Source organism: Coregonus lavaretus, assembly GCF_964263955.1.
Source record: "Coregonus lavaretus genome assembly, chromosome: 2".
Taxonomy (NCBI): Eukaryota; Metazoa; Chordata; class Actinopteri; order Salmoniformes; family Salmonidae; genus Coregonus; species Coregonus lavaretus.
Window position 1 is genome coordinate 16395496 of NC_139989.1, and position 12321 is coordinate 16407816.

The following is a 12321-nucleotide window of genomic DNA, read 5'->3' on the forward strand; positions in this document are numbered from 1 at the left end:
CACCCTAATACCATGGAAGCAGGACTTCAATTTTGCATATAAAACATAAAAATAGATACATATTCAAGAGCCTCTCAGTTTAAAGATTTTCTACAAAATCTTGTCAACAAAGTCAAAATGCAGGTTCTGTAATGAAGAGGAGGAGGATATAGAACTAATGCATTTTTTTTTGGTACTGTCCGACAGTGGTTCCATTGTTACAGGTTCAAGACTGGCTTTCCCATCATTCCATCAAACTACATATTACCCCCAATTATCATATTGAGAGACCTCAAAGTCCATATTCGCTCAATTAATAACATAATACTTCTGCTAGGTCAAATATTAATATTCAAAACACAAAGTTCTTTATCTCTAACACCCAACCTGTTTATACAATTTGTTAGGCACAAATTAATCTTAGAAAGTACACTACAAACCAGAAAACTCAACAGCATTAAAGTAGGATATTCTGAGCAATAGGGAGTGGTTTGGAAACTATTATTGAGAAAGTCCACAAAATTGTTATTGAATTCAAATGAATACACGTTACTATAAGGGCAAAACGTTCCATGTCTGCTTTATTTATAATTGATTGATCACATGGCATTGCTTATATACAGTTGTAATTATATAGTAGGCCTATCGTCTGTGTCGTGTACATCTTCCTCAGTTTTTTATGTCTTGTCATTGTCTTGTTTGTATTTCGTAATTTTTTGTATTATTTTTTTTTTTAACCTAGACAGACACAGATATCAGTCCTTTCCACTCCTTGGGTTTTCTGCACTGTCATTTGCTTTGTTTACGTGGGTGCAAGGTGCAATAACGTAATGTCAGCAGCCAATCACTGATCCGTTGTTCAACTCTGTCCCAGACAATTATCAACATAACCCCTTATGCCTGCAAACATCTGCAACACACACACACATACACACACACACACACACACACACACACACACACACACACACACACACACACACACACACACACACACACACACACACACATACACACACACACACCTACACACAAACAGTCAGGCAGGCAACATAGACAGACAACCACTGCTGCACAGAGAGAAGGTAAACACTAAAGAGAGGTGGGTTAAAAAAGAAGAATAAAGAAAAAGAAGAACAACAAGATCAAGAGACGCTGTTTGTTTTGGAGGCCGGAGTAATGGAGATATTTAGTAAAGTGATGTTGGGAGGCCTGGTGTTGGTTCTACTGTGGTTGTTCATGCTGAGGAGGAAGAGACAAGTCCATCTACCCCCTGGACCCCGCGCCCTGCCGCTGATAGGCAACCTGCCTCAGATGGACAAACAGGCCCCCTTCAAGAGCCTTGTCAAGTGGAGTGGTGTGTATGGGCCAGTGATGACAGTGTATCTGGGGCGCCAGCGGGCCGTGGTGCTGGTGGGGTATGAGGCGGTCAAGGAGGCTCTGGTGGACCAGGCTGAGGACTTCACAGGACGAGCTCCCATCCCCTTCCTGGTCCGAGCTACCAGGGGATATGGCCTGGTCATCAGTAACGGGGAGCGTTGGCGCCAGCTACGTCGTTTCACCCTGACCACGCTAAGAGACTTTGGGATGGGCCGTAAGAGGATGGAGGAGTGGATACAGGAGGAGAGCCAACAGCTCATAGACAGTCTGGACGACACTAAAGCCATGCCCTTTGACCCCCATCCCTTCCTGAGTCGCACCGTGTCCAACGTCATCTGCTCTCTGGTGTTCGGCCAGCGCTTCGACTACGAGGACGACAACTTCTTGCGCTTGCTCAACATCCTCACAAACATACTGCGCTTTGGAAGCACCCCCTGGGGACAGCTCTACAACATCTTCCCCTGGCTGATGGAATGCCTGCCTGGTCGGCAGCATGTCATGTTCAGCCAGGTGGACGAGCTGAGAGGCTTTGTGATGAAGAAGATCCACGAGCACCAGGAGACCATGGACCCAGGCATCCCTAGAGACTTCATAGACTGTTTCCTCACCAGACTCAACCAGGAGAAGGATGTGTCCTCCTCTGAGTTCCATTATGAGAACCTGGTGTCCACAGTGTTAAACCTCTTCCTGGCAGGAACAGAGACCACTAGCACCACTATCAGATACGCCCTCATGCTTCTCATCAAATACCCTAACATTCAGGACCACATGCAGCAGGAGATCGACACAGTGATTGGTCGACACCGCGTCCCTCGGGTGGAGGACAGGAAGTCCCTCCCCTTCACAGACGCTGTCATCCACGAGGTGCATCGATTCCTGGACATCATCCCGTTCAGCCTCCCGCACTACGCTACCAAGAATATCTCATTCAGAGGGTACACTATCCCTCAGGGCACCGTGATCCTTCCCCTGCTGCACTCTGTTCTGCGAGACCAGGACCACTGGGCCACGCCCACAACCTTCAACCCCGATCACTTCCTAGATCAGAGCGGAAACTTCCAGAAGAACCCCGCTTTCTTGGCCTTCTCTGCAGGTAAGCGTGCCTGTGTGGGGGAATCTCTGGCTCGTATGGAGATATTTCTGTTCCTGGTGTCTCTGCTGCAGCGTTTCTCCTTCTCCTGCCCTGGAGGACCTGACAGCATTGACCTCAGCCCAGAGTTCAGCAGCTTCGGTAACATGCCGCGCCGCTTCCAGCTCATCTCTACTCCCCGCTGACCAAGAGGGGAACTGCAGCTGCACCACAGGAGGAACACTCAGGAGGAGGAGGTGTAGAGATGAGGGACAGGTGTTTGGACCAGATAGTAATGCAATGTATGCTGAGGATTCAGGCCAGTGTAATCTGATGAGTTGGAGGCTGATCGGTCAAGCCGGCTGTCAGTCAGGGGGTCCAGGTAGCAGTGTATCTTTCACTTTATCAGTGTATTTGTGTCTAAGCAATTAAGTCAATGTACACTACCAGTCAAAAGTTTGGACACACCTACTCATTCAAGGGTTTTTCTTTATTTTTACTATTTTTTACATTGTAGAATAATAGTGAAGACATCAAAACTATGAAATAACACATATGGAATCATTTAGTAACCAGAAGAGTGTTCAAACAATAAAAATATATTTGAGATTTGAGATTCTTCAAATAGCCACATTTTGCCTTGATGACAGCTTTGCACACTCTTGGCATTCTCTCAACCAGATTCATGAGGTAGTCACCTGGAATTCATTTCAACTAACAAGTGTGCCTTCTTAAAAGTTAATGCGTTTGAGACAATCAGTTGTGTTGTGACGACAAGGTATACAGAAGATAGCCCTATTTGGTAAAAGACCAAGTCCATATTATGTCAAGAACAGCTCAAATAAGCAAAGAGAAACAACAGTCCATCATTACTTTAAGATATGAAGGTCAGTCAATACAGAACATTTCAAGAACTTTGAAAGTTTCTTCAAGTGCAGTCGCAAAAACCATCACGCGCTATGATGAAACTGGCTCTCTTGAGGACCGCCACAGGAATGGAAGACCCAGAGTTACCTCTGCTGCAGAGGATAAGTTCATTAGAGTTACCAGCCTCAGAAATTGCAGCCCAAATAAATGCTTCACAGAGTTCAAGTAACAGACACATCTCAACATCAACTGTTCAGAGGGGACTGTGTGAATCAGGCCTTCATTGTCAAATTGCTGCAAAGAAACCACTACTAGAGGACACCAATAAGAAGAAGAGACTTGCTTGGACCAAGAAACACGAGCAATGGACATTAGACCGGTGGAAATGTGTCCTTTGGTCTGGTCCAAATTGGAGATTTTTGGTTCCAACCGCCGTGGCTTTGTGAGATGCGGTGTGGGTGAACGGATTATCTTTGCATTTGTATTTCCCAACGTAAAGCATGGAGGAGGAGGTGTCATCAAGGCAAAGGGTGGCTATTTGAAGAATCTCAAATCTCAAATGTGTTTAACACTTTTTTGGTTGCTAAATGATTCCATATGTGTTGTTTCATAGTTTTGATGTCTTCACTATTATTCTACAATGTAGAAAATAATAAAAATCAAAAACTCTGGAATGAGTACGTGTGTCCAAACATTTGACTGGTACTGTATACAGGGGTGAGCTAGGCGATGATGCTGCATGTTAGTTAGAGGATGCATCACATTGCATGGGAAGGAAAACTATCAGATTATACAATTGTGAAGTATTTTTCTACTCTTTCGCTGGCTTTATTCTTCTTTTTTAATCAGAAAGAAATACTATATTATGTATACAGTATGCCGTCTTCATACAACTTTGGAATTTGTGTAATTAATTGTTCAAGGATGACATACATGACAATACAATAGAGTACATAAAGACAGTATACATTAGGCCTATTACATGACATGTTGACCTCTTGATGTGTGGATGCATATTATGCTGCCCTGTTTTTCTAAATGGCTCAGAGAAGGTATGTTAACTAGCTAATTATGTGATCTGTGACCTTTTTACAGGCCCCTGACTCTGTTAACTTGTTGCTGCAGATCGGAAACCCCTTATCTGTTTGTTTGACAATATCTGATACAAAAAATGAATATGATATATAAATAGACAATGTGTGTGGGCTTTCATTCCCATTTGACTCCATGTGAACCAAATAAAAAGTTAGTAATTAGTTCATTTGGCCTCCCTTTTTGCCTCCTTTCTCTGAAGCTGGTAGATATCAATGTATGTTTTGTTTTGCAGGATCGTAGGGAAGCCAAATGCTCCCTTTTCCTCTTGTGTCTATCTATAATTAAATGTAGCTAATGGGCAGCACATGGTTAGTATGCCCCTGAATCAGATGCTCCATAACGTGACCACTCTGTGTCCCTGTCCCACTCTCAACATCACTCTGCCACTCAGTCACAGAGGCCAAGATGTTTCCCATCTACATTCAAGCGCGGTGAGTTCTTACACTTTATGCCAGGCAGGGACCCAGGTGTCACTAAAATCAATACTCTCAGTTTGTGGAACTAGCTGGCAGGACACTCCTACACTGTGTTGTATTGTTTAGAGAACAACATCTTGAGAACTCCAGATCAACTGTACGCTGATTGAGTGCAGTCAGTTCACTGTCTGAGTCACATTAGACAGAAATATCCCACATTTCTAGAAACTTTGTTAGTTTGCTCATTTCTATTTTGTTTGACAAGGCTATTGGTGACTGTGACCTGAGTTTAAAAGTTCATGTGATTTTTGTCTTTACCATATTAGTGACCAGACTTGGTTTTTAGCCTATAACTCTACAAGCTGAGGTCAAAACCAGACAAGTGTAATTTTATTGTTACATTCAACTTAGCTTCTTCTTTTATTTTGTTTTATCTACTCTGGGAGGGGGAAATGCACATTTGTTGAGGATGTTCTTGTGATGTGCAATATCTAAGTCAAATGAGGTCTCTACCAAAGTGCACTGTAATGGGTGGCAGGTAGCCTAGCGGTTAAGACCATGGGGCCAGTAATTGAAAGGTTGCTGGTTCGAATCCCAAGCTGACTTGGTGAAAAATCTATTGATGTTCCCTTGAGCAAGGCACTTAACCCTAATTGCTCTGGAAAAGAGCGTCTGCTAAATATAATAGGGAGGTGGTGGAGGCTTCAACTACTTTATTTAATATTTGTATTACATTTTGAGATAATAGATACAGTTGCATAGCCTACTAATTTGCAAGTAGATGCCATCAACCCTAACCTATAGGTTATGTCAGGTGAAAATAGACAGGATCCTGCCGTTCCTCGCTTTGTGCAGCAAGGTCAGGATGTTGTCTATAGGTAGCGCTACTACTCTCTTGATTAACGGAATTTTACAGTTCCAGGAATGTTCACTGTAGTGGGCAAGACTTCGTTCATTTTGCACCAGTTCAAAGTTTACATAACTTTTTTTCAGAAGAGAACAAAAACAAAACAATTATAAAGCTGCCTTTATTTGCACTAAATTATTTAGTTCCATTCTATCTCTTATCATTTATTTGCCTATTTTGTGTTTTGTTCCCCTTCAGAAATAACAAAAACAATCTGCGCCTGAATGTGACCACTATACTGAGCCTCCTCATAAATTGTGATATAACCATGACAGGGAGTGAATGTATCGAGATGTACAGTATCTTATTATTATTATTAATAATAATAATATAATTGTAATTAATGTGTGGGTAACCTCTGCTGGGAAGAGACAGAGGAAGAGGCGAAGCGAGAGTGATAACGGCCCAAAATCTGTCTTTCTTCAGCAGGTAGCGTTTTATTGTTTAGTTTTTCGCTCATCAAGCGAGGAGTTTTTGTATGGAGGTCAATGAGTGTCGAATTTGGTTAACAAAACATTTTATGGGTTATTTGCTACGTGTGGGTTATTTGATCGAATATACGTTTTGTAATGCTTAGGTTGTTACGACGGTACTGACATAAGTATGACACGTGACATCCCGGCAACTTTGAGAAAAAAACACTTTATAGCGGAGTTCTTCTGCCTGTTGTCCACACGCGTATCTGCCCTCTCATTGGCTAGAATGGTCCCACTTGATCTTGCCTCCTCCCGACTGCCTTCCATTTCTGAAGACGTTTCTTTTCATTGTTAGAGCGGCCACTTCAGTATTTGGTCAATATAATGGATAATCTGTGGTAGAGAGACATTTATGCAGGTGTTTATTTTGGAAGGCAGCTTTCTTATCCCATTTTATATTAATCTGCTAATTCTCTGGGTTCACTGATTATTGGCTGATCTAAGGTCATCTATGCATTTGTTACTCTCATTACCCAAGACTGAGTCTATTTGATATGATACTGATCCTAGATCTGCGCGTAGAGGCAACTTTGCTTAGAACCATAGACGTTAAGCTTAGAAGGCGCTACTTCCTGACAAACCAATCAGTTGAAACACTCATGACCGACAGGTTTCGCGCGTGCGCTTTCAGCACTTTCGGCTATCAGGAATATGGCAGCGTCCTGAGCCCAGAGTGAAGATAGCGCAATTAAGCAGCTACAGCATCGGATTGGAAAAACAGAAACACAACAGCCACGCACATTGGAGGGTGGGGGTTCAGGGTCGGAAAATAATTGCATCGGGTAGCGAACAAACAGGTAATTTCATCTGCGATTGCCACAATGCACAACTCATTTCCTTCATGTTTCAGCTCATAGACAGAGCTAAGCTAGCTAGCGTGGCTAACCTAGCTAGCTAGGCAGCTTACTAGCTTCCCCCTTTTGCGAAAAACACATCCAGTTAAAGTGTGTTGATAATAACATAAAACACTGTGACAGTTCTAGGCTTCGCTTGTCATGATATTTACAATGTTCATCACGGGAATGGCCATTTCGACTCGTCTTTACTCGGTCTCGAGACTCCTCCCAACTTGGCCCGCTCGAGCTGCACTTGAATGTGGCCCTACTAGCCGCTAGCTTGCTACCCAAGCAGAGCCAGATACACAGCGGCTGCCAAACGGGGTGTGATCAAAGTGAGTCGGCAGTTATTTTATCAAATTGCAGAAACCCATATATACATTATCTTTCATTGTGTCTGCGAAAGCATCTACCTAGTTAGTTTTTCTAACGGAAGTTAGTTATGTCAACCTATAGCAAGGTGTTTGAAGAGCCTTGTTTTGGTCATAACCTGTGTGATATGTACTGTGAAATACATTTTCAAATTTTATTAGTCGTATGTACAGGACACACATGGTATACACCGACAAACGAAATGCTTACCTGCAAGACATTTTGCAATCATACTGTACATTTGAAAGCGGCATCTACATTATCAGGCTAACTGCACTGTGTTGTGGTTGGCATACATTCTCAATAGGATTTATTGTGCTCCTACAGCTACATGAAATAATTAACTTTATTTATGGGAAGCAATTTCAGGAACAATGCTCATTATTCTGCTGTGTTATTAGTACGTGTAGGGGATTTTACTTCCTAAATGAGTGGTGGTAACATGTGGGGAATAATATCTGTCGATACCTTCATTCGGTCTACAACAAATGTGATAATCTAGGCAACTCCATCCACCATTTATCCAAGATTGAAGCTTTGGAAGTAGCCTTATTAGTTAGTCAGTTAATTAATTAGTCAGTGCTCAATCAGACACATAATAAGACTAATGTCCACTACAAAGGCTGAGATCCACAAGGCCTAGGGGGGGCAATTCCACGGTAACAGAATGATGCTGAGACTAAGATTCTACACTTTAAAATGTATGTCAAACAAAAACCAATCATTGCAAAGTTAAACAAACCATACAACTCTATACACAAGGACTACTTTTAAGAATTTCCACAAACCGTCATTCTGTTACCAAACTTTGCATCTGCACTGTTCTTCAAGTAGGCCTAAATGTGTTTTTCTAAAATGTTCAGTGGACATTGTTAAAAGTAGTCCTTGTGCATAGAGTTGTATGCTTTGTTTAACCTTCAATGTTTTTTGTTTTTACATACATTTTAATGTGAGAAATCTGAGTCTCTGCATCATTCTGTTACAATGGAATTGCCCCTAGTCATTGATTGCATGGACGCTATGTAACGATAAACAGATCACAAGACCCCTTTCCCTAAAGTTATCAGTTGCAGCAATATTACCAACTGATACAATGTTAAAGAACCCTAGTGGAAATGTTGAGGCACAGAATTATCAAACCTCAAGTGTGTAAAGCCAGGCATTTCTTCCTCAGTAGCAGAGTGCTATTATATTAGCTATCACTAACCAGGTTTCCATCCAACCTTTTTATACAAGTGAAGTACATTTCAGATAAAATAACGTTACCACAGGCATGATGGAAACAGCAAATTTGTCGGTAAACTTTCCAAATGTCGACAAAACAAAATATGCTAGATGGGATCTTTTTGTGTCTTTAAAATGAATTATGTGAGAAATGGCGGTGGAAACACTTTTATTAGCAAATATTGACATAATAACCATCATATCTGAGTAAATTGGAATCACGCAATGATATTGTGTGGTCCTCCCACTACGACTCGGGGGAAAGCATGCAGTTTATTAGGCTACAGATGAAATAAGTTATAATGAACTTCACAGGGTGGTGAAAGTGCTGTGCACGGTAATGAGTTTGATGTTCCTTTCCAATCAATATCAAGGGTCTTATTCTGGTGAAATGATGATCGATGCTTGGCTGCCGTTTGACAAATACAAATGATATTTTGTCCATAAAAATCTCATCATATAGGTAGCCTACCTGCGCTGTATCTGTGAGCTGTTGGCTAGAGCGCACATGCCAAGACCATAGTGGGCACATTCGCTATATAACACAATTTTGTTTTTGACAAAACCATCAAAGTTGAAAATGCGATGGAAACCCATTTAACTCGTTTTTTTAATTCGGTACATGGGAATTTAACCTCAAGTTATTTTTCTATGCACTACGTCATCACACACAGCGTTTTCTCCACAACAAGGTAATTTGATGTAAACATTTGCATATTGTTTTTATGCGGATTTGAGAATAGTTGCATGAAAATCTGTCGCCAATTGGATGGAAACCTAGCTTCTGTGTTATTTATATGCATCTATTTTCCCCTTTGATGGCATGGACTTATCTTAGAATTTCCCCAAAGTTTAATTTGTTGTTTTAAACAGTTTCTATTTCCATCCAGGGAAGCACTGTCTGCTGTTTGTAAGATAAATCTAGCAAGTGATGATAAAAACATAGGAAACGTGTGTTGTTACACCATGCTCCTGGCTTGCTAACTGTGTTCCTCTCAGACAAATACGATTTGACTCTTTATTCCCATAACTGTTACATAATTGTTATGTGTTATCTGTGGCAGTTGCTGTTATCTTAAAATCTTGTGCAGAACTCCAATGATTTAGTGTTATTGCACAGTCACATGTCACATGAAAGCAGGTTACACAGTCACCCAACGTTCAGAGAGGCTCTGCGCAGTCAGCACTGTTCACTCACTGCTTGGAAACCATACGCTGCCTCACAGGTCGTGTAACCCCCCTACTGTGAGGTGTCCTTACAATCCTTTTGCAGCTCTGCCTTGTTGATTGTGTGTATACCATCCCTTGGCAAGCTAAGGAACTATTTTCTCCAGGACCAAAGTACTTTTCTCTATAATTCTGCCTGGTCTGAGATGGCTTGTAGCTCTGCAGCTATTGATCCACAGGAAGAGCTGGGAAGGGCCATCAGATGACCACATCCTGGAATCTGGGCGTTCTCTTAATACCCCTCATCACGGTAACATAATTAAACTGCATGGCCTTTGAGTTGAGAGGAGTGCAGGGCACGTGGTCACATTTATGCCCATTGGAAACGTCCATCGCTATTATAAAATCACATCCGTCTGGGATGGATTAAATTCATTAGGAGGAATGGTTTGATGCATAAAAAATAATGTGCACAGATTCAGAAATGTTTCTTTTAGCTTAGATGACTCTAGCTCTGGTTCTCTTTCAGAGGAAGTTTGATAACTAACTTTAGGATTAGTCAGCTAGCTCCTGTCTGGTTTTCTATAGGCTATGTGTCAGTAGTGAGTCAAGAGGGAAGAACACCCATCAAATACGTTGCCTAGGAAGTTTGAATGATGCAGTTCTCCGTGATTGAATCTTCCCATTAAGAAGGGTTCTACTCGTCTCTTGGGGACACACTGGCCTTTCATAAGGATTTATTTCGCTGCCCCTTGCTGCAGGCTGACATGGAGAGGAAGGAAAATAAAAGTCTGTTATTTCCAGGAGGATCTGAGCAGAGTGCTGACTACGGTTCCCCATGTGACACTGACAATGCAGTGGCCAGCAGAGCGAGGTTAATACTGCTCTCTGGGCACGATTTACTACTAGTCTACTACTACTCTCACTGTGCTGTGTGTCTGTCTGTCTGCTAGTTACTACTAGTTTTACTTCTTTTTTTATCCAGTGACTTTCTTTGTGATTTTGTGTGACTGTAGTTACAATCCACATAGGCCTAGGTCTAGTATTCTCAACACAAGTACAGAAAATATGGAAACCTCTGTTTGCCGTCTCGTTATGACACATGGCCAATGTTCCACTTTCTAAGGGAATCTTCTGCTACGAGTCAAATTTAGTGTATATAAATATGGAGGTTTTTGAGGGTAAATCAGGATTGAGATTTAAATATATTATGTCTGAAAAAACGGTTCCCTCAGGTTTCATTGTTTTGTCATGATGATCAATAAATTCTCTTGGTATGCTGAGATGACCGGCTCAAAGGCTGCGTTTTTATTTTTGCAATGTTGTTGACCACTTGCATGCAGTTTCCATCCCATGTTGCTGTATTGGCACTATTTCCCCCATTGCCTGTAAGTAGACTATGCCTCAGTCTCCACTGAGTGTCAGTGAATATTTGCACACATAAGCTGTCAACGAAGAGATGGAGAGAGATGAATGTAAACTGTATGTGAAAGTTGAGGGCATCCACAGTGACTCTGATTCTAATAGTTGCTGTGATGGCTTTAGAAAAGGAATCAGTCAGAAAGAGTATCACATCTATCGGTTGTGTCGATTCCACTCTAATTTGCTGTTCAACACTGTTTATTCCATGTTTAGCACAACAGAGTTTGCCAGCGATGCGACAGGACTCTCCCAGCCAGCACAGGGAGTGTCAACAAGGATTTCCATGCGAGGTGTAGAATGTGATCCGCCAGTGTGAAGTGTGTGTGTGGCAGGTTCTTTTGGACAGTGTGTGACATAAGGTGCAGTAATGGAAGTCTTTAAGAGCAGGGTGGATCCTGTCTGACTTCTCAATAGAACTAAGCTTCTGCTTATCCAGATGCCTGTACTCCACTCCCAACTCACATGACTACTTCAGATAGCAGTAGGAGGGGAATCCATCCCTCTCATTGACCTGTGCTCTTCACGCGTAATTGAATTAGCAAACCGTAGGCCTAATTCTATGCTTGCTGCCATTCGCTCAAATGAAAGTTGCCTGGTGTCCAATTCCACTGCTCTGACCTCTATGTACTCAATGAAGCGATACTAAAGCGAGACTAAAAATCCCATTTCATCATCCCTTTGTGTCTGTCTTACCCTGACCTTGTTCTCTTGTGTTGCAGGTCTTGCCAGAAGATGAATGTCGTCAAAGACAACAAAGACCTGGCCTGTTTCTACACCACCAAACACTCCTGGAGGGGAAAGTAAGAGACACCTCATATTCTAACATTCCTTTCCCTGAAAGACCTCGCATTGATACTGATAGGATTTCATTGGTTGAATGAATGTTTTCTCTGTTCTTGGGGCTGGTTTGCTAGGCCGAGTTGGGTAATTGCTCCTTACTACTTCACTAGTCAAGTACCATAACTTCTATATGCATTGCTGCTTTGTGAAAGATAGCTTCGTTTTCTTGATGTTCAGGTCAACTAGGTAATGTCAGATCCGGTACATTCCCTTCTATTCTTTATCATTCTCTACCATCCCACACAGATCCTAGTTGTAGGCCTAGCAATCA

The 12321-nt window shown here is 42.0% G+C and overlaps 2 protein-coding genes across 3 annotated transcripts in view; both read left to right on the forward strand.

Moving 5' to 3' along the window:
* The first annotated feature begins 927 nt into the window (after nucleotides 1–927).
* Nucleotides 928–4556, forward strand: LOC311149068 (cytochrome P450 2F3-like). Its single transcript, XM_084186173.1, has one exon. It carries the CDS (start codon nucleotides 1159–1161, stop codon nucleotides 2632–2634), a length of 1476 nt encoding a protein of 491 aa, XP_084042299.1. The 5' UTR covers nucleotides 928–1158; the 3' UTR covers nucleotides 2635–4556.
* Nucleotides 4557–6802: 2246 nt separating this feature from the next.
* LOC311145646 (dnaJ homolog subfamily C member 13-like) overlaps nucleotides 6803–12321 on the forward strand; it is a 60557-nt gene continuing 55038 nt past the window's right edge. Inside the window, exons 1-2 of one of the 2 annotated variants that reach the window (XM_084181913.1) lie at nucleotides 6803–6986; nucleotides 11930–12010. In XM_084181913.1, coding sequence (XP_084038039.1) covers nucleotides 11943–12010 — 68 coding nt within the window. In that variant the 5' untranslated portion in view covers nucleotides 6803–6986; nucleotides 11930–11942. Of the gene's footprint in view, nucleotides 6987–7286; nucleotides 7361–11929; nucleotides 12011–12321 lie in introns of those variants that run through there. The other variant, XM_084181914.1, reaches the window with a different exon arrangement.

What these genes read in the sequence shown, in the direction of transcription:
- LOC311149068 (XM_084186173.1), top strand. Translation starts at nt 1,159, where the DNA reads ATGGAGATATTTAGTAAAGTGATGTTGGGAGGCCTGGTGTTGGTTCTA.